Source organism: Rousettus aegyptiacus, unplaced genomic scaffold (assembly GCF_014176215.1).
Source record: "Rousettus aegyptiacus isolate mRouAeg1 unplaced genomic scaffold, mRouAeg1.p scaffold_m13_p_4, whole genome shotgun sequence".
NCBI lineage: Eukaryota > Metazoa > Chordata > Mammalia > Chiroptera > Pteropodidae > Rousettus > Rousettus aegyptiacus.
The window spans coordinates 156,969,513-156,987,860 of NW_023416307.1; the positions used below are offsets into that span (position 1 = coordinate 156,969,513).

The 18,348-nt window shown below is 61.6% G+C and overlaps 3 protein-coding genes across 8 annotated transcripts; 2 read left to right on the forward strand and 1 right to left on the reverse strand.

Annotated features, from left to right (window-relative positions):
• Positions 1-364: 364 nt before the first annotated feature.
• ABHD14B (abhydrolase domain containing 14B) lies at positions 365-6,305 on the reverse strand. Of its 4 annotated transcripts, none has more exons than XR_004950401.1 (6): positions 6,191-6,305; positions 4,314-4,934; positions 3,186-3,419; positions 1,752-1,993; positions 1,005-1,395; positions 365-583 (listed from the first exon to the last, which is right to left on the reverse strand). XR_004950401.1 is itself a non-coding variant. In XM_016133185.2 (5 exons), exons 3-5 carry the CDS (start codon positions 3,394-3,396, stop codon positions 1,216-1,218), a joined length of 633 nt encoding a protein of 210 aa, XP_015988671.1. In that variant the 5' UTR covers positions 3,397-3,419; positions 4,314-4,934; positions 6,191-6,305; the 3' UTR covers positions 813-1,215. The 4 variants fall into 4 exon arrangements, 1 of the variants encoding a protein (XP_015988671.1); XR_004950399.1 differs by lacking the exon at positions 365-583 and adding an exon at positions 603-615 and having other exon boundaries at positions 815-1,395; XM_016133185.2 differs by lacking the exon at positions 365-583 and having other exon boundaries at positions 813-1,395.
• ABHD14A (abhydrolase domain containing 14A) lies at positions 3,780-10,429 on the forward strand. Of its 3 annotated transcripts, none has more exons than XM_016133184.2 (5): positions 3,780-3,890; positions 7,623-7,834; positions 8,425-8,540; positions 9,672-9,907; positions 10,087-10,425. In XM_016133184.2, exons 2-5 carry the CDS (start codon positions 7,641-7,643, stop codon positions 10,267-10,269), a joined length of 729 nt encoding a protein of 242 aa, XP_015988670.2. In that variant the 5' UTR covers positions 3,780-3,890; positions 7,623-7,640; the 3' UTR covers positions 10,270-10,425. The 3 variants fall into 3 exon arrangements, with proteins under 3 accessions (XP_015988670.2, XP_015988668.2, XP_015988667.2); XM_016133182.2 differs by lacking the exon at positions 3,780-3,890 and adding an exon at positions 4,982-5,524 and having other exon boundaries at positions 10,087-10,429; XM_016133181.2 differs by lacking the exon at positions 3,780-3,890 and adding an exon at positions 5,731-6,588 and having other exon boundaries at positions 10,087-10,429.
• Positions 10,430-11,811: 1,382 nt separating this feature from the next.
• On the forward strand, positions 11,812-18,290 carry ACY1 (aminoacylase 1). Its single transcript, XM_016133180.2, has 15 exons — positions 11,812-12,097; positions 12,482-12,593; positions 13,302-13,366; positions 13,457-13,561; positions 13,885-13,979; positions 14,275-14,351; positions 14,434-14,523; positions 14,625-14,681; positions 14,960-15,033; positions 15,118-15,167; positions 15,283-15,427; positions 15,533-15,601; positions 16,203-16,282; positions 16,413-16,473; positions 16,555-18,290. The coding sequence occupies exons 2-15, from the start codon at positions 12,500-12,502 to the stop codon at positions 16,717-16,719; spliced, it is 1,227 nt and encodes a 408-aa protein (XP_015988666.2). The 5' UTR covers positions 11,812-12,097; positions 12,482-12,499; the 3' UTR covers positions 16,720-18,290.
• The last annotated feature ends 58 nt before the right edge of the window (positions 18,291-18,348 follow it).

An 18,348-nucleotide genomic window follows, 5' to 3' on the forward strand; every position in this document is an offset into this window, starting at 1 on the left:
GCTAGGGTCGCAAAGGAGGCGGCGCAGTCGAGTACTCTAGTAGGGAACGGGGAGGCTGGGCTGTTCCCAGGCCCTCTCCTTCCCCCACCGCACCCCCTGCCGCCACGCTCAGGGGACCAGATCTACCTCACTCTCCCGTAATCGGCTCAGCCCGGTCCCACTGACCTCCACCTCCCCCCACAGCTGAGTCTCTTGGCACCTGGGTGTGTGGGGGTGGGGAGGGGAATCCAATCTCCCTTCCCCTCCATCTGGTCTGGTGGACAAAGGGCAGGGGGACCATCTGGTCTCGCTAGGGTGGAGGAGGGGCCCGCGGTACCAGTCCCTAGGGGCGGGGGAGGGGCGACGCTCTGGAGACAGCAGAGCCTGCGGAGTCTAATTGCATCACTTTATTTCACCGACTTCCACTCTCCTCGCCGCCCCCCCAAACGTCAGAGCACCAAACGAGCTTGGCTGAGAAGACCCAGGCCTAATAACCCGGGAGGGTGTGGAGCCTCCAGAAAGATGAGAAAGCAGGGGTATCTGAGGGTCAAAGGGGTAGTCCTCTCCTTTTGGGGGATGACTCTGATCTGAAGTCACCTGCAACCTGTGGGCGAATGGAATGCAGCAGGCCACACCCTAAGCCGGGCAGCGCATCTCCTGCGAGGGCTGTCCCCTGGGGTCCCCACCTTCCCAGAGAGTGGGGTGCTACATAGCCGGGCAGGCACATGTGCCTGTGCAAGTGCTTGTGCAGGAAGCACAAGTGTGCATGCAGGTGAGTCTGCACGCAACGCAGAGCTGCACCTGACTGCGTGTCAGTCAGAGGCAGAGCCCCCACGGAGAGCGTGGGGAACGTGTGTCGCGTGCATGTATCTGAGGCCTGCGAGGCGGGGCAGGGGCCATGAGTGCAGGTGTTCTGCAGGGCAGCCAGAGGAGGCCGAGAGAGCCAGCAGGCGGAGGCCGGGCAGGGCAGAGCAGAGGACAGCAGAGCAAGAGGTCCCACAGCAGAAGCTCATCTAAAGGGTTACCCTCCACAAGATCAAGTCCCTTGGCTCCCGAATTTTTTGCTCTGGATTTCACCTCCTCAGTGTATCACTGCAAGAGAAAGAAGAAAAGACAGACAGACCCCCTAAGACAGGCCCCCAGACAGTCACACCTGTTGCATGTGTGTGATGAGCAAGAAGGAGCCCATGGAGAGGAAGCGGGCAAGCAGCCCACCCCCAGCAGCAGGGCTGGGCCTCAGGGTAGCCCCTGCAGGAAATCCAGCAGCCCTGTATGCCACTCCTCAGGTTTGTCAAGGTAACAAGGGTGTCCCGCCCCCTCCATGACCAACACCCGGTGGTTGGGCAGCTGCTTCAGGTGCTCAAAGCTGGTCTGACCCATGGGGTCCTGGTCTCCATATACAATAAGGGTCGAGGTCTGGAGAAAGGAAAAGGAGGCAGGGTCAACAGGGACCTACCACACCAGCCCCATCCTCCTAGAGATTGGCTTCAGCCCTCCTCATGACTTCAGTCTCTCCCAGGGGTCACCCCAAACGTGGGGTAGAGACAAGCTAGCCTAGCGGAGTGAAGGGGGCCAGCTCCCAAGAGACAGGGATGTGGATTTATGTCCGTCTTGGCAGAGTAATCTGCTAATTAAACCAGCAGGGCAGCATTTGGTGGTTCAGCTCCCCCAAAAGCCATCCATTGGCTTCCCAGTCCCCAGATGGGAAGGGCGCCAGGAAGGACCTTTCCTTGCTCCTGGCAGGGGCGTGTCAGGCTCTCACACATGGATACCTTGACACTGGCATAGTCAGCAGCATTGATCTTGTCAGTGCAGATGGGGGCCACTGGCACATAGCCCCGGACCTGGGAGCCAGGGGCGGTGAGGAAGGGCAGGGAGTACATGCCACTCAGTGATGGGCTGATCACAACAGGGGGGCCCAGGTCCAAGGCGTCCACCACAGCTGCCAGGAAGCTGCTGGGCACCAGCTCCCCGACAGGGGCAGGAGCTGCTGCTTCCTTGGAGCGCCCCAGACCTGCAGGGATTCAGGTGTAGAACAGACAAGACAAGGGCAGTGGGTGGGAAAACGAGAGAAAGGGTCTCTTCCTACAGGGAGCCCTCCTAGGTTAGTCATTCTGTGCCAGGTTCTTGCAACATGAAGTGTGCCTGAGTTTATTCGTACAGCAGCCTATATCAGTCCTATCAGTGGCAAGCACGAGGCACGTCCCTCGTGTTTGTGCCCGACTCCCCCAGCAGTACGGTGCCCTGGAAAGAATCAGGCCCTGAAGTCCAACACAGCTGGGTCCAAGTCCCAATTTTCCATTTACTGTCTATGCAACCTTGGGAAAGTCCCCTTGGCCCCTCTCAGCTGTTCAGTTTCCCCCATCTGTTAAAAGGAGATGGCAAAAGCATCTGCCACTTGGGAGCGTTGTGAAAATTAACTACTAAGGGGCGGTAGGGTGAGCGCGTCCAGGACAGCGGCTGAGGGGCTGGCTCTACACACGTACCTCCCCTCCAGTTAGTCTCTACCTTCCCTCTGAAAGGTTAGCTCAAGAACTTAGCCTCGAAGCTCCGCCCAACCCACTGTCAAAATCAATCAGGTCAGGGCCTGGAGGCCCGCCCCTGGGCAGTGAAACCATTACAGCGGTGATCATGAGGGGGGCAGGTCAGCCCACCCTTCCACACCGGGCACCAGGGGCTGGGGCCTGCTGATGCGGGCTGTGGCTGGCAGTCTGGGACTGCCCCGCCTCTCCCAGAACCCAGCTTAATGCTTTCTATTTGGCATCAAGACTAGGGGCTCAGCCACCTACCAGGTCCTGCCCTCCCCCACAGGTGCCAGGGCTTCTAACAGAGCCTATGGGAATGGCTCGATCAAAATATTTTGCTTCCAACTGACTGAGCACAATTATTACGTGTCAGGTACTGGTCACATCCTTCCACGGATAATCTCATTCCATTCTCACTAGGAGTGTGGTTATCTCCCGTTACGGATGAGGAAGCAGAGGCCCAGAGACACTGAGACACTGACCCGGGCGACACAGAAGCAGCTGGGCATGTCCAGGCATCTGGATCAAGACTAGAGAGGCTCAAAGGTCCCTGCAGTGTGCACTGTGCCCTGTTGAGCTCATGGCCCAGCCTGGCTAGGTCCCTCCTGTCCGCCAGCCCCCAGTCCTGGGCCCCCAGGGAGGCCCCCACCACCCCTGTCCAGAAGCCTACCCCGGAAGTACCTGGCAGGTCAATGGCCACAGCGCGGTAGCCAGCCTGGGCCAGCCTGTGCAGCGTGCCCAAGTTCTGCCAGGTCTCGGAGGAGAAGCGGATGCCGTGCAGCAGCAGCACGGAGAAGCGCGCAGCCTGCCCGCCGGCCGGCCGCGCCTCCCGGAAGAAGAGGCTCTGGCCCTGCACCTGGACGGTGCCCTCGTGCAGCTCCACGCCGGCCATACTGCCCTGTGCTGGCGCAGCACCTGCGGTTCAAGGCCGGGCTGATGAGCCACAGAGCAGCCTGCAGGCAGGCAGAGCAGGGAGGCTGCGGGAAGGGGACGCGGGGGAGTGAGGGGGTCCCTGAGGAGCAGCAAGGACGTCTACGGGAGGCTTCCAGAATTCTCAGAAGGTGCTATAGGGTGAGGAAAACGTAGGTGTTGTTTCTGCCTCTGCCACTCACTTAATTGCATGGCCTTGGACCTTAGCTTTCTCATCTGAATTACGGGACATTGAAGTCTAGATCAAGAATTAACAAGCTAAAAAGAAAAAAATTGGTAGTGAGGGTGCCTGCGCTTGGAAAAAAAATCAATACACGGGACTCCCATTACGATTATTGTTCTCATTGTTATCCTTTTCCGCAAATGGAGATGATCCAATAATACTTAGCTCATTGGCGGCTGAAAGGAGTAAATGAGGCGACGCATGCGCGGGGCCTCGCACTTGGTACTAAGCAAGTAAGTGCTCAGTCAACAGTAAGTAGCTGACTATTTTGCTTATGAACCTCTTCCTCTTCAAGGCTCTGTTACGGGGTCGTAGGTTGACACCGCTGGGAGGGGGTCGGGGTTGGAGTAAAAGATGCATTATCTGGAAGCAGAAACGGGAGCGCCGAGCCGGGAAAGGCTTTGGAGTTCCCGCCCGCAAGGGACGCGGAGTGCTCAGTGCGCTGACGCCGAGGTCAGGGGCGCAGTCACCGATGCCGCCACTGTCCCCTCCGAGGACCTCAGTTCTGGCTTGTTGGGCCTGGTAGGGCGCTCGCGGAAGGGGCGGAGGCAGACGCGAGGGAAGGGACCTGGGAAAACGAGCTGGGAAGGGGAGATAGGTGGGGGTTCTAACTGGAGAGAGGAAGAGAGGGTCCAGGGCGCACGCAGGGCAGGTACCTGGAGAGCTGCGTGAATTCGCGCAGACACGAGGCGGGCGAGTGCTGGTGCAGAACGGAGACTGGGCAGGGGCTGGGAGCGCGTAAGCAGGAATGTGGCCGCGCAGGGGGCGGGGCCCGGGCCGTGCTCCGGGGCACCCTCTTGTGGCCACAAGTCGCCGCAGGACCGGTCGGTGCTGCTAGGTGTATCTTCTCACACCGGACTCGGTTTCCCCAAGCCCCATGCCCCCACGTGCCCGAAACACCGGGCTGGGCGCGGCCCGAGACTCTTGGCCACCCGCCCCACATCCACACAGCGCCCCTTGATGGGGAGGGGTTTTGGGGAGTCGCATCTCTGCTGCTCCCTTCTCTCTTCCTCCCTCATCCCCAGGCTGGACTGGACCGCCCAGGCCCGGAATCGTGTGCCAGGCAGGCATGAAGAAGTTGAGGCCCGACAGGTTTGAGGGCGAGACTCCGGCAACGTCCAGCCAAATAGCCTTCATCGCTAGCCCAACGCCTCCGAGCCTCTTTGCTGTAGAATGAGTGTGATGTCGCCTTCCTCTCAGGGCGCCAATAAAGGAGTGAATCCTGCGCGCTCCGCGCAGCCTCGGTGCTGGGCTTCGTCGCCAAACGGTGCCTGAGCCTGAGAGCAGAGCAGAGGTCGGTCACACGTTGTCAACCAGGATGGGTGCCGCAGAGATGCGAGGGAGCCCAGAGGCCACCCTGGGCTCTGAGTGTACACAGGCCTGAGTGCATTTTGTAAGGCTAGGGAAGAGGTTGAGGACCTGGAGCTGCCGCATGACAGTAATGTCTGGCATTTACTCAGATACTGCTCTAAGGCTTGACCGGTCCTTCAGTCCTTAACACAACCGTCAACCGTAGCCCCACTTTACAGACGGGAGTCTGAGTGAGAGCGGAGGGTGGGAAGAAGCCGGGTGGCTCTCCGCCCAGCTCTCGGGCCGAAAACAATCCAGAAAACCTGGACAGGGGGCCGGGCCTGCGGGCTGCGGGGCGCCGCCCCCAGTCCCCTGTGGGTCGGGGCTACCAGGAGCTGGGCCTGCGACTGCGGACTGCGCAAGCGCGCCTTGGTGGCCGCGCTCTCAGCCACCCAGTGCCGGCAGGAGCCTGCGGAGCCGCCGAGGCAGCGCCATGGTCGCCGCACTGTTTGGCTGCTTGTTGCGCAGGGGCGGGGCCCGCGCGGCGGAGGCCGGCCGGGTCATCTCGGTCGGTCGGGTGAGTGTCTCCAGAGAGTGCGGCCTGCAGGGTGCCCGGGGGCGGGCCAAGCTCGCCCCACCCCTTGCCCGGCGTCCCGAGGCAGAGTCCTGCGGGAGCGGCGGGCGTTGGGGAAGCCAGCGTGCCCGTGGTCGTGCGCTGTGCGCGCGCGCGCTTTTGTCTGCGTGTATCCTTGGGGGTCTGGCTGTACGCGTGTGTCCGTGTGTCGGGGTGTTGTGTGTCGGTGTTTCTTGTCCCTGTGTTGGAGAATGTGTCGGTCTGTCCGCCCGCTTGTTTTCTGTCTGTCTACTGTGTGTATTTTCTGCGTGCGTGTGATTTCGAAGGTGTGTACTACCTGTATGTCCGCGTGTGTGTTTCTGATGGTCTCTGTGTGTGTCCGTCTGTCTGCCTACGCATGTGTGGCCAGCGTGTGTACAAAGAGGCTGCATGTACGTGTAGGGAATAGCGCGTGCAAAAGGAAAGCACATGGGGGCACGTGTGTACACACCTGTCATTGTCAACACATATGCCAAGGTCCTAACACGGGGACTTCTCCAGCCCCTGCCCCCAGTATCTGTAGCTGCTAGACCAGGTTTTCTAATGCTCCAGCTCCCTGGGTTGCCAAGGCAACAGCCGATGTCCCGCCCCTTGCTACCCGGAGGGGCGCGTCCTGTGCCCCAGGCTCACCTGCGTGGTGGGGTCCAGAGCTGATGCTCCTGCCCCGCCTGGCGGGAACCTCAGCTACCGCGGCCGGGAAGGTCGGCATCCTAGGCTGGTCGTGGTCAGAGGGAAGAGAAAAGCGGGCACTTCCTCCGCTCAGCTCCCGGGTCTCCGCCTGACCTGGGAGTCTGGGGGTGGGATGTTTCTCTGGAGAAACACCCCCAGAGAAGTGGGTGGAGCTGGATACAGGTTTCCAGTTCCGAGCTCAGGCCAATGCCCGCAGTCGGCACTGGATAAAGATGTGTTTACTGGAATCTGGGAGCAAGGAGGCATGCTCCCCCGAGGCCCCCCAGATGACGACAGGACAGCTCCTGGCCAAGGCCGCTGTGTTGTTGAAGTCTCACAGGAGGCTTGGGAGGGCAGCGGTGAGGTTCTCCTCCCCATTTTACTGACGAACTGAAAACTCACAGCCAAGAAGTGGCAGAGCGGGTCTCAAAGCCAGGGCTGACTGCTCTGTCTGGGTCCTGGGTCCCGAGGTCTGTCCTCTGGGCATGCGAAGGAGCCAGACTGGAGGAGCCCGTGAAGCAGGTCATGGACTTGGCGTGAAGCTGGGGACGTGGTCGTTCTTCTCTCCGGCCTCCATGCCGCCCTTTCCATTTCTAAGTGTCCTGTTCTCCTCCCTGGGTCCGCGTCTCCTCGGGCCTCAGCTCTCCCTCCTCCACAAATTCTCCACGAGCCCTCCTCCCACCTAATAGCTGGGGTGGAGCATTAAATATTCCCATCAGGTGTAAAACACATTCTGATTTTAGCAGTACTATATGCAATATGATAAAAAAAAAAAAATTCCAGAGGTGCCCTCAGCGGGATGTCTCGTGACACCCCTCACCACTCTACCCACCCGCAGGGCTCCAGTTCACCCGTCACCTACCAGCACCATGCCTTCTGCCTTGGGGAGCCGCGTGTGGCTCAGTGTTTAGGAGCCCAGCCTTGGGTTCGAATCCCAGTTCCTCTACTTGCTTACTGCACTTTGGGCAGGAGCATTTACCCCCTGAGCCTCAGTGTCCTTATCTGTAAGAGACCTATAGTCAGGTCTGCTCCCCAGTGTCGTGTGAATTCACGAGCCCTTGTACGTGAAGGGCCAAGCACAGGGCCCAGCTGTCAGAGGACTCAGTGAACGGGAGCGGTGTTAGCTGGCGGTGACGGCAGCGGTCTCTGAGCCTGCTGTGTGCCGGGGGGACATCTCAGGTGCTCCTTCTCACGCCGTGGGGTACCTGAGCCCTTGCTCTGGCATATGGAGTAGTTGTGTGTGAAGCCACAGACCCTTGCCCAGAGCGGGGGGCAGGGCAAGGGCTGAGCTTGTCCTCTGCTGGGGGCTGCTGGGTGGGGTTTGGGGGCGGGGCCCAGGGGGCCTTGTCGGGGCTCAGCCCCAGCCTCTTCTCCCTCTCTTCTCCTCCTCCAGACTGTGGTACAGGCCTCCATGAGCCGGTTCCAGGTAGCCCTGCTGGGCCTAGGCCTGCTGCTCATGCTGCTACTGTACGTGGGGCTGCCAGGCCCCCCCGAGCAGACCTCCTGGCTCTGGGGAGACCCCAATGTCACAATCCTGGCTGGTCTTACCCCTGGCGACTCCCCCATCTTTTACCGCGAGGTGCTCCCACTCCACCGGGCACGCAGGTGGGTGCTGACCCTAGGGTATAGTGGAAGGACTAGGCCTATGGGGTGTCCCTGTGTGGGACCTCAGCTCAGCTAAGGGTGCTCAGGGCCTGGGAGGCCAGTGGGATAAGCCTAGGAAGAGAGTGGGCCACTGCCGGACCCGCAAGACCCTCACCCCCGTATGCCCACTGCCGGACCCGCAGGGCCCTCACCCCCCTGTGTGACCCCCCCTGAGCCCACTGCCGGACCCGCAAGACCCTCACCCCCGTATGCCCACCGCCAGACCCACAGGGTGGTCACCCCCCTGTGTGCGCACCGCCAGACCCACAGGGCCCTCACCCCACCGTGTGACCCCCCCTGAGCCCACTGCCGGACCTGCAAGACCCGCACCCCCGTATGCCCACCGCCAGACCCACAGGGTGGTCACCCCCCTGTGTGCGCACCGCCAGACCCACAGGGCCCTCACCCCACCGTGTGACCCCCCCTGAGCCCACTGCCGGACCTGCAAGACCCGCACCCCCATATGCCCACCGCCGGACCCGCAGGGCCCTCACCCCCCTGTGTGCCCACCGCCGGACCCGCAGGGCCCTCACCCCGCTGTGTGCCCGCAGGGTGGAGGTGGTACTGCTCCATGGAAAGGCCTTTAACTCCCACACGTGGGAGCAGCTGGGCACACTGCAGCTGCTGGCGCAGCGCGGCTACCGAGCCGTGGCCCTTGACCTCCCAGGTGAGAGCCCCCCCCCCCGGGCCTGGGGAGGCAGCCTGCAGCAGGTACGAGGGGGCGGCTCCCCAGAGGGGGGAATTGGGCGAGCAGGAAAGGCCAAAGATGTGACTCGGGGACATCTCGGACCCCAGTATCTGGACAAGCAGTGGCTGGTGGCAGTATGAGATGACAGCATGCAAAGATCTGTGTCTTTGTTTTCTGCCCTTGCAAACTACAGAGTGGATTGTCGCACATCACGGAGCAAATGGAAACGTGACTCGCTTCCCTGAGATGGCGTGGGGACAGTCGCTGTCCTTTTTACCACAAACGAGGGAGCTTTTTGTTTGTTTGTTCATTTAGCTGTACAAACGATCTATGCTGCCACTTGTCATTAAAAAATCAAACGAGCGACACCCTCAGAGACCCACGCCACAGTTCCCTCCCTCACCTCTCTGAGCAGCTTGGGGGCGCCAGACCCTTTTGGGGGCGTTTCCATACCTAGAGACATAGACGATGTGCAGGGTCGTGTGGCGGGGGCGTAAACGGGGTCGGCGTCCGGCCTGCTTGGTGAACCTATCTGCGATTTGTTTTTCTCCCCCCGCACCGCGTCTCAGGGATCACGCCCAGCGCCGTGCAGCTCCCCCTCTGCGGCGCGTGCCAGTGGAGGGGTGCACAGCTTCTAGCTGGCCATTCCTCTACCGGTGGGTGTGTACGTTGGCTTAGAGTTTGCAATGCTCTGTTGACATGCTCAAGTATTGAAGCCGAAGCATCTTTTGACATGCTTCTTTGAGCATGTGGCCAACAATTTCTGTTGGGTAAGCTACCAAGGACAATTGCTGGGTCAAGGACACACATCTTTTAAATTTTGACAAATATTACCTTACCCTCCAAAACTGCTACATGGATTTTTTCCTGCCGTCAGTCACGTATGAAAGTGCCCATCTCCCCACAACTTATCTGTCTTTTTTACTTTTGCCGATATGATGAACGAAAGATGTTTTTTTAGCAGGCCTATCACAGTACAAAAAAATAGCTTCTGGGACGTTTGGGGTAGATGTGCCACGTGCCGCTGCTCCCCATCTCTTTGCCCCACCGTGGTGAGCAGCGGTCCTGAGCTCCTTCCCAGCCTCCCTCAGTGGTGCCTCCTGCTCCCAGGTTTTGGGAACTCCGCACCTTCGAAGGAGGCCAGCACAGAGGCCGGGCGGGCGGAGCTGCTGGAGCGTGTGCTGCGGGCCCTGGGGGTGCAGAATGCCGTGCTGGTGAGCCCCTCGCTGAGCGGCCACTACACCTTGCCCTTCCTGATGCGAAGCCACCACCAGCTGCGCGGATTCGTGCCCATCGCACCCGCCTCCACCCAGAACTACACCCAGGAACAGTTCTGGGCCGTGAAGGTACTGGCTTCCTGTCATGGCTCAAGTCCTGCGGGGAAAGGACTCACTTGCAGGACACACGGCCCCATCCCTGATCTGGATGGAAGAGATGGGTGTTTGGGGAGGATTTCCTAAGCAGGTGGCTTGAGGGCCAGGCCCCACCAGGCCCCAGGATCACAGCCCCTTGCCTTGCCCCACAGACCCCGACTCTCATCCTGTATGGGGAACTGGACCGCGTCCTGGCCCGGGAGTCACTGCGGCGGCTCCGCCACCTGCCCAACCACTCCGTGGTGAAGCTGCGTGACGCAGGCCATGCCTGCTACCTCCACAAGCCGAGGGACTTCCACCTTGCCCTCCTTGCCTTCCTTGACCACCTGCCTTGAGCTCACCCACTGCCCAGGCCCCGGGCCTGGCCTGAGCTTGGAGGGTCCGGACCAGTCCCCACTGGGGTGGGAGGGCGGAGGCCAGAGGGCCAGGCCCAGTCAGGAGCTCTCATTGCACCTCACAGACACAGTAAATAAAAGCGTTTTTGTCATGCCCGGGGAGTGACAGACCCTGTTTCCTGGTGGGGTGCAGGTGGGGCGGGAGCGGGAGGAGAGTGGGGACCGCTTCGGGGCTGGGGGCCTGAGCGAGCGCTCCAGCAGCCTGGGAGGAGGGCAGGGGCGCGGCTGCCTCCTAGCGGGCTGCCCTCGCCTCTCCGCTCGGCTTCCGCAGCCGTGAAACGGGCGTGATGGTCACTAACACACGTGGCTTCTGGGTTGGACGTGTCTGAGTCAGTGGCGCTCCGGGCCACGCGGTGCTGCGGGAGTGGGCATATTACTACTCCTGCGTGACCCCCGGGATTGGTGGCAAATCCAGGGCCTGGCAGCTGAGCTGAGTGAGTCAGGAATCTAGGACTTAAGGCCAAAGGGGCAGGTTGTATACATGTGTGTGTGCGGGGGGGGGGGGGGGCGGGGCAGTGAGGAATTCGGTTTAATGGTTTAACGATGTGGCATTGCTGGGGAACCACCAAGCCCACTTCCCCTGGGGTACGTGTGGGGGAGTAGCCAGGACTTAACCCCCAGGAGGGCTGGGATGGATTTCTTCCCTCCCCTCCCAGCCTGCCTCCTCTGGGCCCAGGGGTGAAAGTCTTCAACCCTGCCTGCCCAGGCTGACTCAGCCCCCCGGACCTGAGGGTCCAAAGGGCAGCTGGGCACACAAGTGAGCAGCTACAGCTGTGTGCAGCCTGTGGGTGGCCATTGGGACACCTGTCTTTATCCGCCCTCTCTGGTGGCTGCAGAAGACCCAGGGAGCTTGGCACAGGGTCAGTCAAGAGCCTGTCACCCACATGCTTTTGGTGCAGTGTCCCCATCTCTCACACTGACATCCGGCGTCACACACGCGCTGTCACACCCAACCACCATACACGTGGTCATAGTCACTGATACACACAGCGCCTCGTTCACATGACCACGTCGCGGTCACGTGCTCCTGTCCGTCCCTTTATCCTTCATTCCTGGCACGTCGTCTGGGCTTCTGTCTGCCCTTTGCCTTGTCACGGACGGGAGCGGTTACACGAGACAGCCTCCTGGAGATCACAGCCTGGGGGACAGATATTAATCAATAACCTCTCCGCTCAGTGGACCGAGGCAGCCAGGGAGGCCCTCCCCTCCCTGCGGAGCTGAGACAAGAAAGGGGAAAAGTAGGGGAGCAGTCAGGGGCCAGCTCCCGCAGGACTTTGCCGCGCTGAGCCCGGAGAGTGACGTGGCGCCCACGCTTTCGGGGTCGGCGGCCGCCCGCCTCTCTGGCGGCCCAATCCGGAGGCTGCAGGAGGTGGAGCCCTCGGGGTTGGGGGGGAGGGACCCTCGGGACCTGGCTGCACCGGGCCGGGGGCGGGGCCGGGGCGTGTCCTGCGGGAGGGGTGGGGCCAGCTGGGAACTCTCCGTCGCTGCGGGGCGGAGCTGGCGGCCCAAGCTGCGTCTCCCCGTCCGAAGGCGAGATCCGCGCCTCTAATCACCCGGCAGAGGCTGCGACCAGGTGGAGCCGAGAAGCCCAAACCCTCGGTCTTCGGTCCCGACCCGGATCCCAGTCCAGCCACGTGGTGGGCGAGGGCTGGTTCTGAGCCCGAGACCTCGCAGGACCCTGACTCGCAGCCACAGTCCCAGGCGGACGCTGAGAGGCGAACGTGGGCCCAAGCCCAGCAGAGAGAGAGGTGGAGAGCCCTGGAGAGAGGTAGGGGGATCAGGGCCTCCCCGGTATGAACTACGAGAAATCGGGGACGCATTTTTGGAGCGGGGCGTGGGGAGCCGATGTCTGGTTTCAAACCTGGCCCTGCTGCTCCCCAGCGGTCCCGGAACCTCTCCGAGCCTCAGCTTTCTCCTGCAAAGTGAAAGCGCAGAGGCACGAACTTCTCGGGGGCTCTTTGGGGGATTAAATAAGGAAATGTGCTGGGAGTAGACAGCAGCACAACGCCGAAAGGCAGAATGGGGGCTCGAAATAGGGCGTCCTCTCCCGGTGAGAGTTACGGGGACCGCCCCGGGGAGGGGCTGTGTGCAGTTGGAGTCCATCGGGTGCCAGCGGCTGGAAGGGGTAGGTAGCCACTCTTTTTGCCCCCAGCTTACCACGCACAGCGACATGGCCAGCGAGAGTCACGAGAGCGAGCACCCATCTGTGACACTCTTCCGTCGGTACCTGCGCATCCGCACCGTCCATCCTGATCCCGATTACGGTGAGGACGTGGAGGCTTCAGGGCCCGCTCTGGGGCCTCGGGGCCCAGGACTGAGCCCTAAACAGGCTCCATCTCCTGTCACCCAGGGGAGCCCCGCTCTGATGCCCCAAATGGTGCCTCAGCCCCTCTAGCCATTCCCTAGGTCCATGGCCAGCTCTGCAGTCGCTCCGGGTCGGGGAGGGACGTGCTTGGAGAGGCCGTGCTCCTCCAAAAGTTACCCCAATGGCTAATTAAGGAACAACTTCGCTTCACTCTCCAGGGCTTGGGTGCAAGAGGGGAGACTGGGGCGGCCACATGCAAGAAGAGGCCTCCAGAGGCCTCCTGGGGCAGGACAAAGCCCACAGCCCTTACGGAGTCAGACTTGGTGGCTGCAATTGTACACCTGAGTCCAAATTCCTGCTGTGTTTTTAAAGCTGAGGGACTTTGGATGACTATCATGTCTCTGTGCCATAGTTTCCCCACCGTTAAGGAAGGTAACGATTAAATCAGCTTCTAACCCTGGACTTCTCACCCGGTCTCCCACAAAGGGTCACTGACTGGCCCTGGGGACAGAAGTACAGGTGTCTCTGAGGGATGTGGGATTGTGTTGAGAAGGAAGTAACTCGTTTCAGGGCCTGTGCCCATCTCTGGCAGTGCCCCCAGGCTCTGCCTGGGCCCAGGGGAGGCTTGCGTAGGCAGGAGCAGCCCCAAGATTTTCTGTGTCCCCAGGGGCTGCTGTGGCCTTTCTTGAGGAGAGAGCCCGCGAGCTGGGCCTGGGCTGTCAGAAAGTGGAGGTGAGCCTGGGGCCCTGCGTGGGGAGAGGTGGTGGGCCGGGGGAACCGCCTCACCCTGCACTGACCACATCCCCTCTTGGCCCTCTCCAGGTGGCGCCTGGCTTTGTGGTGACCGTGCTGACCTGGCCAGGCACCAACCCTAAACTCTCCTCCCTCTTGCTGAACTCCCACATGGATGTGGTACCCGTATTCAAGGTGCGTGTGTTGGGGGAGGGAGGGGGTGTGGGGGACAAAGACGAGGCAGATGCTCCCCCACTCAGCTTCAGGGAGCCCCCTCCCGGCGCTGGCCCTGGCGCTGACTGGACCTCAGTCGGCATCACTCCACTCAAGCAGCCTTTGTCCAGCAGCTCTTCCATGCCCGTGGCGGGGGCAGTCCACTGTCCTCTTCGGCCCTCTTCTGTCCCCTTCGACACTGCGCCCCCATCACCCCAACCCTCCAGCAGACTCCTAAGGCAGGGCCACAGTGGGCACAGAACCAAACTCAGGGCGTGGGCCCCCCTTCCCATCCTCGCCTCCAGGAGCACTGGAGCCATGACCCCTTCGAGGCCTTCAAGGATGCCGAGGGCTACATCTACGCCAGGGGCGCCCAGGACATGAAGTGTGTCAGCATCCAGTGAGTGCCAGCCATTCCCAGTTCCCCACAGTGCCCCGCTGGCCCCTCGGAATGACCCAGAGCCCAGAGTGTGATCGGAGAACCTCAGGACTGAGGAACGTCTTGACCCCTTACACTGGGCAGGCATTGCTGCAATGACCACCGCATGGATGGGGAGGCCGAGGGACAGGGACCTTCCCGAGTCCCCTGCCCGGCTGTGGCAGAGCAGGGCCCAGGCCTTAGGGCTCCAGCCCTTCCCGCCCAAGCATGTGGTGGCTCCCTCGGCACCTGCTTACACCCTCTCGCTGCCCCTCAGGTACCTGGAGGCCGTGAGGAGGCTGAAGGCCGAGGGCCACCGTTTCCCCAGAACCATCCACATGACCTTTGTGCCTGGTAGGGGTGGCTCGGTGAGGGGCACCTTTGGGGGAGGGAGTGTTTGGGGAACATCTCTCTCATCTCCTGTCCCTCTTTATAGATGAGGAGGTTGGGGGCTACAAAGGCATGAAGCTGTTTGTACGGCGGCCTGAGTTCCAGGCACTGAGGGCTGGCTTCGCCCTGGATGAGGGTGAGCAGGGTGGCAGGCCACCGAGTGGCCAGCAGGGGCCAGGGATGCTGCTGGCGGGGCTGGGCCACTCCACCCCCTGAACCCCTCTGCTCCCTCCTTAGGCCTGGCCAACCCCACTGACGCCTTCACTGTCTTTTACAGTGAACGGAGCATCTGGTGTGAGTACGGGTTTGGGGGAGGGCATCTCTGTGCAGACGGGAGACTAGGCCAGAAGAGGCAGGGGCCCAGGGAGGCCTGGAACTCAGGGCCTCTGCCTCTGAGCCCCTTCCCGCCTGGGCTTCTCTTTGACGAGATTCTGAGGTCAGGCCCTCCCTCAGGGCAGGAATCAGCCCTGCATTGTGCCTCCTGGGGGGGCAGACCCGGGCCCACCCCAGGGCCAAGTGCTTTCCCAGCCCCTCCTGTGCTGAAGCCACCCCTTCCCCCCTGTGTCTCCCAGGGGTGTTGTTCATAAGCACCGGGAACCCTGGCCACGCCTCGCGATTCATCGAGGACACAGCCGCAGAGAAGCTGGTGGGTGGCACACGGGGCTGGAGCTCGGGGATCCCCGGGGTCTGTCCTAGGGCCTCCCTCACACCTGACCTTACGCTCTCCTAGCACAAGGTTGTGAGCCTAGTTCTGGCTTTCCGGGAGAAGGAGAGGCAGAGGTGAGCCAGCCTGGGAGGGGGCTGGGCGGGGAGGCTGTGTCCAGAGGAGGGAGGCCGAGCCTCCTTTTCCATCGGCTGTTGCCCCTGCTGCTCCTGCTCCGGGCCCCCACCACAGGCTGCAGTCAAACCCCCACTTGAAGCTGGGGGCTGTGACCTCTGTGAACCTGACTAAACTGGAGGGCGGCGTGGCGTACAACGTGGTTCCTGCCATGATGAGTGCCGGCTTTGACTTCCGCTTAGCTCCAGACGTGGACCCGAAGGTGCCATCTCCCCCCCGGGTCTGGAGGAGGGAGCCAGGTCCTCGATCCTGTCCTAGAGGCTCATCCTAGGGATCTCGAGGGATCAGCTCATCTCCCTTCTCGTAGGCTTTTGAGGAACAGCTGCAGGACTGGTGCCGGGCGGCTGGCAAGGGGGTCGCCTTCGAGATCCTTCAGGTATCAACTGCGAACCTATGATGGGGGTGTCGTGGGAGCTGGGGACACTGGGCTTGCCAAGTGTGTGTCACCGTAGGAGGGCGTGCCGGGTGTGCCCACGCACACGTGGGCATCGCTTCGGCTCTGAGAGATGTGAGCTGGGGGAGACCACTGCTGGCGGCTGGGGACCAGCGTACGGAGCAGACGTGGTCCTGAGCTCTTCATCCTTACGGCGCGAAAGGGGTCGCAGACGTAAATCACGTGTTCATATTACTTCTCTATACGTATGAACATGTGTGGTCCAGGAAAGGGTGGACCTTGTAGTCTGAGACACGTACTTGGAGTATTATGACCAGTCCGAGAGGTCGGGGAGCCCCCTTGAGGAAGGGGTACCCGGGCTGGGATCCGAAGAATGGACAGGAAGTAAGAGAGCAGGGGGCAGCGGAAGGTCCCAGACCTGCGGCCTTTGAGGACCTGACAGGGCGTGCAGAACCAGCCAGCTGGAGACCTGGGCAGTGGGTGGGGGGCGGGCGCGTGCCCTGTGCCAGGTACACACCCACCCTATGAAAATACAGGATGCTCAGGCCCTGTCCTGACGCTGCCATTTTCTTCCTCCCCACAGAAGTGGTTGGAGTCCCGAGTGACATCCATTGATGACTCAGACCCCTGGTGGGCTGCATTTAGCGGGGTCTTCAAGGACATGTGCGTGTCCTGGCCTGCCCTCCTCTCCCCCTTCCCTCCCTCTTTCCTCTGCCCGCCTTCCACCACCCTTCGCCCCTTTCCTCTTCCCTTGCCCCCCACCTCCCCATTCCTTAGGCTCTCCCCTCTGCAGGAACCTCACCCTGGAGCCAGAGATCTTCCCCGCCGCCACCGACAGCCGCTACCTCCGCGCGGTGAGCCGCTGGCAGCAGAGTGGGCAGTGCGGGGGCCCCGGGGGCTGGCCTTTCCCCTCACGCTCCTCCTTGCCCCTGTAGGTAGGGATCCCGGCTCTGGGCTTCTCACCCATGAACCGCACGCCTGTGCTTCTGCACGACCACGACGAGCGACTGCATGAGGACGTGTTCCTCCGCGGGATCGACATATACGCACGGCTGCTGTCCGCCCTGGCCAGCGTGCCCGCCCTGCCCAGTGACGGCTGAGCCGCTCGCTCCCTGGCCTCCACCGCTGCGGCTTCCACCCGACCAGTGCCAAGGACCCTTCCCCACTGCCCGGCAATAAAGGCTGTGTGTGGACAGAGGCCGCTTCTAAAGTACTAGCAGCAAGGACTTTCATGGAGCAGGGTTTCTCATTTCTCTGGGGACATGCTGTTCCCATCCCCATTTCACAGATGAGGAAACAGAGCTTGGCTCTGGGCACGTCCCCACCACGGCGCTCTGCCGCGTCCTCCCGCACAGCACACCCGCCCTGCACCTCCTCGCCACGTCTGTGTCCAGCGGCGAGGGTTCCCGTTCTCAGTGGCCACCACCACGTCTGTATCTGACCTGTGAGGCCAGGGATACCATCGCCATGGAGAGGGACACCAAGGCCAAGATCTCAGGGGATTACGCCTGGCTTTCTGGGAGCACACTCGGGCTCCGGGAACAGGACCAGAACTGGAGGCCAGATGTGGGGCAGAGGGACAGCCAGCAAAGCATGACCACTGGCATTTGTCAAAACCTCGGGCTGACAGGAAGGGGGTGTGGCCTCCGCTCTGGTGTTGAGAGCATGGGTCCCAGAGGGGCAGGAGCCCTGGTGGACCAGGTCAGCTCATCCGAGGGTCTCCAGCACCCTGGGCAGGGGTCATGGCTCTGCCAGAGTGGCCCACAAGTTGGGCTTCAGTCTGTCAGCCTAGCCAGGGCCCCAGGCAGCTGAAAGTATCAGCTGTGACCCTGAGACCAGATCCTGCTCCTCTACTGCTCAGATCTGGTCCTGTTCTGACCTCCCTAAGCATAGTGCCTGGGAGACAAGGAGGGCTGGCTTTGGAAGCTCCTGGCTATGGCCAGAAGGGAAGTCCAGGGCCTGGTTCTGTGGCCTGCGGGCTTAGTCCTGGTAGTAGAATGACCCAGCTCATGGAGTTCTGACAGGGGCCCAGCACCCTGGCCAGCCCCTCACCTTCCCACAGGCCTCACAGCTGCCCTTTGATGCAGGTTTCACTGTGCCCACCTTAGAAGTTCTGCGGGAATAGCTTGCCCGAGACTGCGCAGCTTGGAGGTGATGGAGACATGACCTGAGACTCAGGACCAGGGGGCTGTGCTTCTTGCACACAGGCCCTGCGTGCAGCTGGGGGCGAAGGGCTGCACACCGAAGAAGGCCTAGGTGAAGCCCCTGACCCGGGGTCTCCTGGGATCGGGGTCCAGCCTCCCCCTTCAGACTGCAGCAGGATGATGGGAAAGGAGAGTCTTCATGGCCCCTGTCCTGGGGACTGGAGCACAGGCCTCACTCTGGAAGCCATCCGACCTGGTGACCTTAGGCCAGGCCAAGCCAGCTTCAGGACACAAAACCTGCTCCTGGTCCCTTTGAGACCCCACCTCCTATCTGACACCAGCTGGTGGGGGCAGTTGGCCACCCACAGAGCCCGCCAGGATGACTGTCAGGAGCCGGCGGCCTGGCTCTGGCTTCCTGGGGCCCTGCGTGGGTCACCTGGGTGTCAGCGCTACCTCCACCCCTTCCTAGCAGTGTGATCTTGAAAAAGGCTCCTTACTGTGAAACAAAGATAATATAACACCTCCTTCAGAGGCAGGGGACCACGTGCCAGGGTTGCACCTGCTGCCCCAGTGTGATTAATAGCG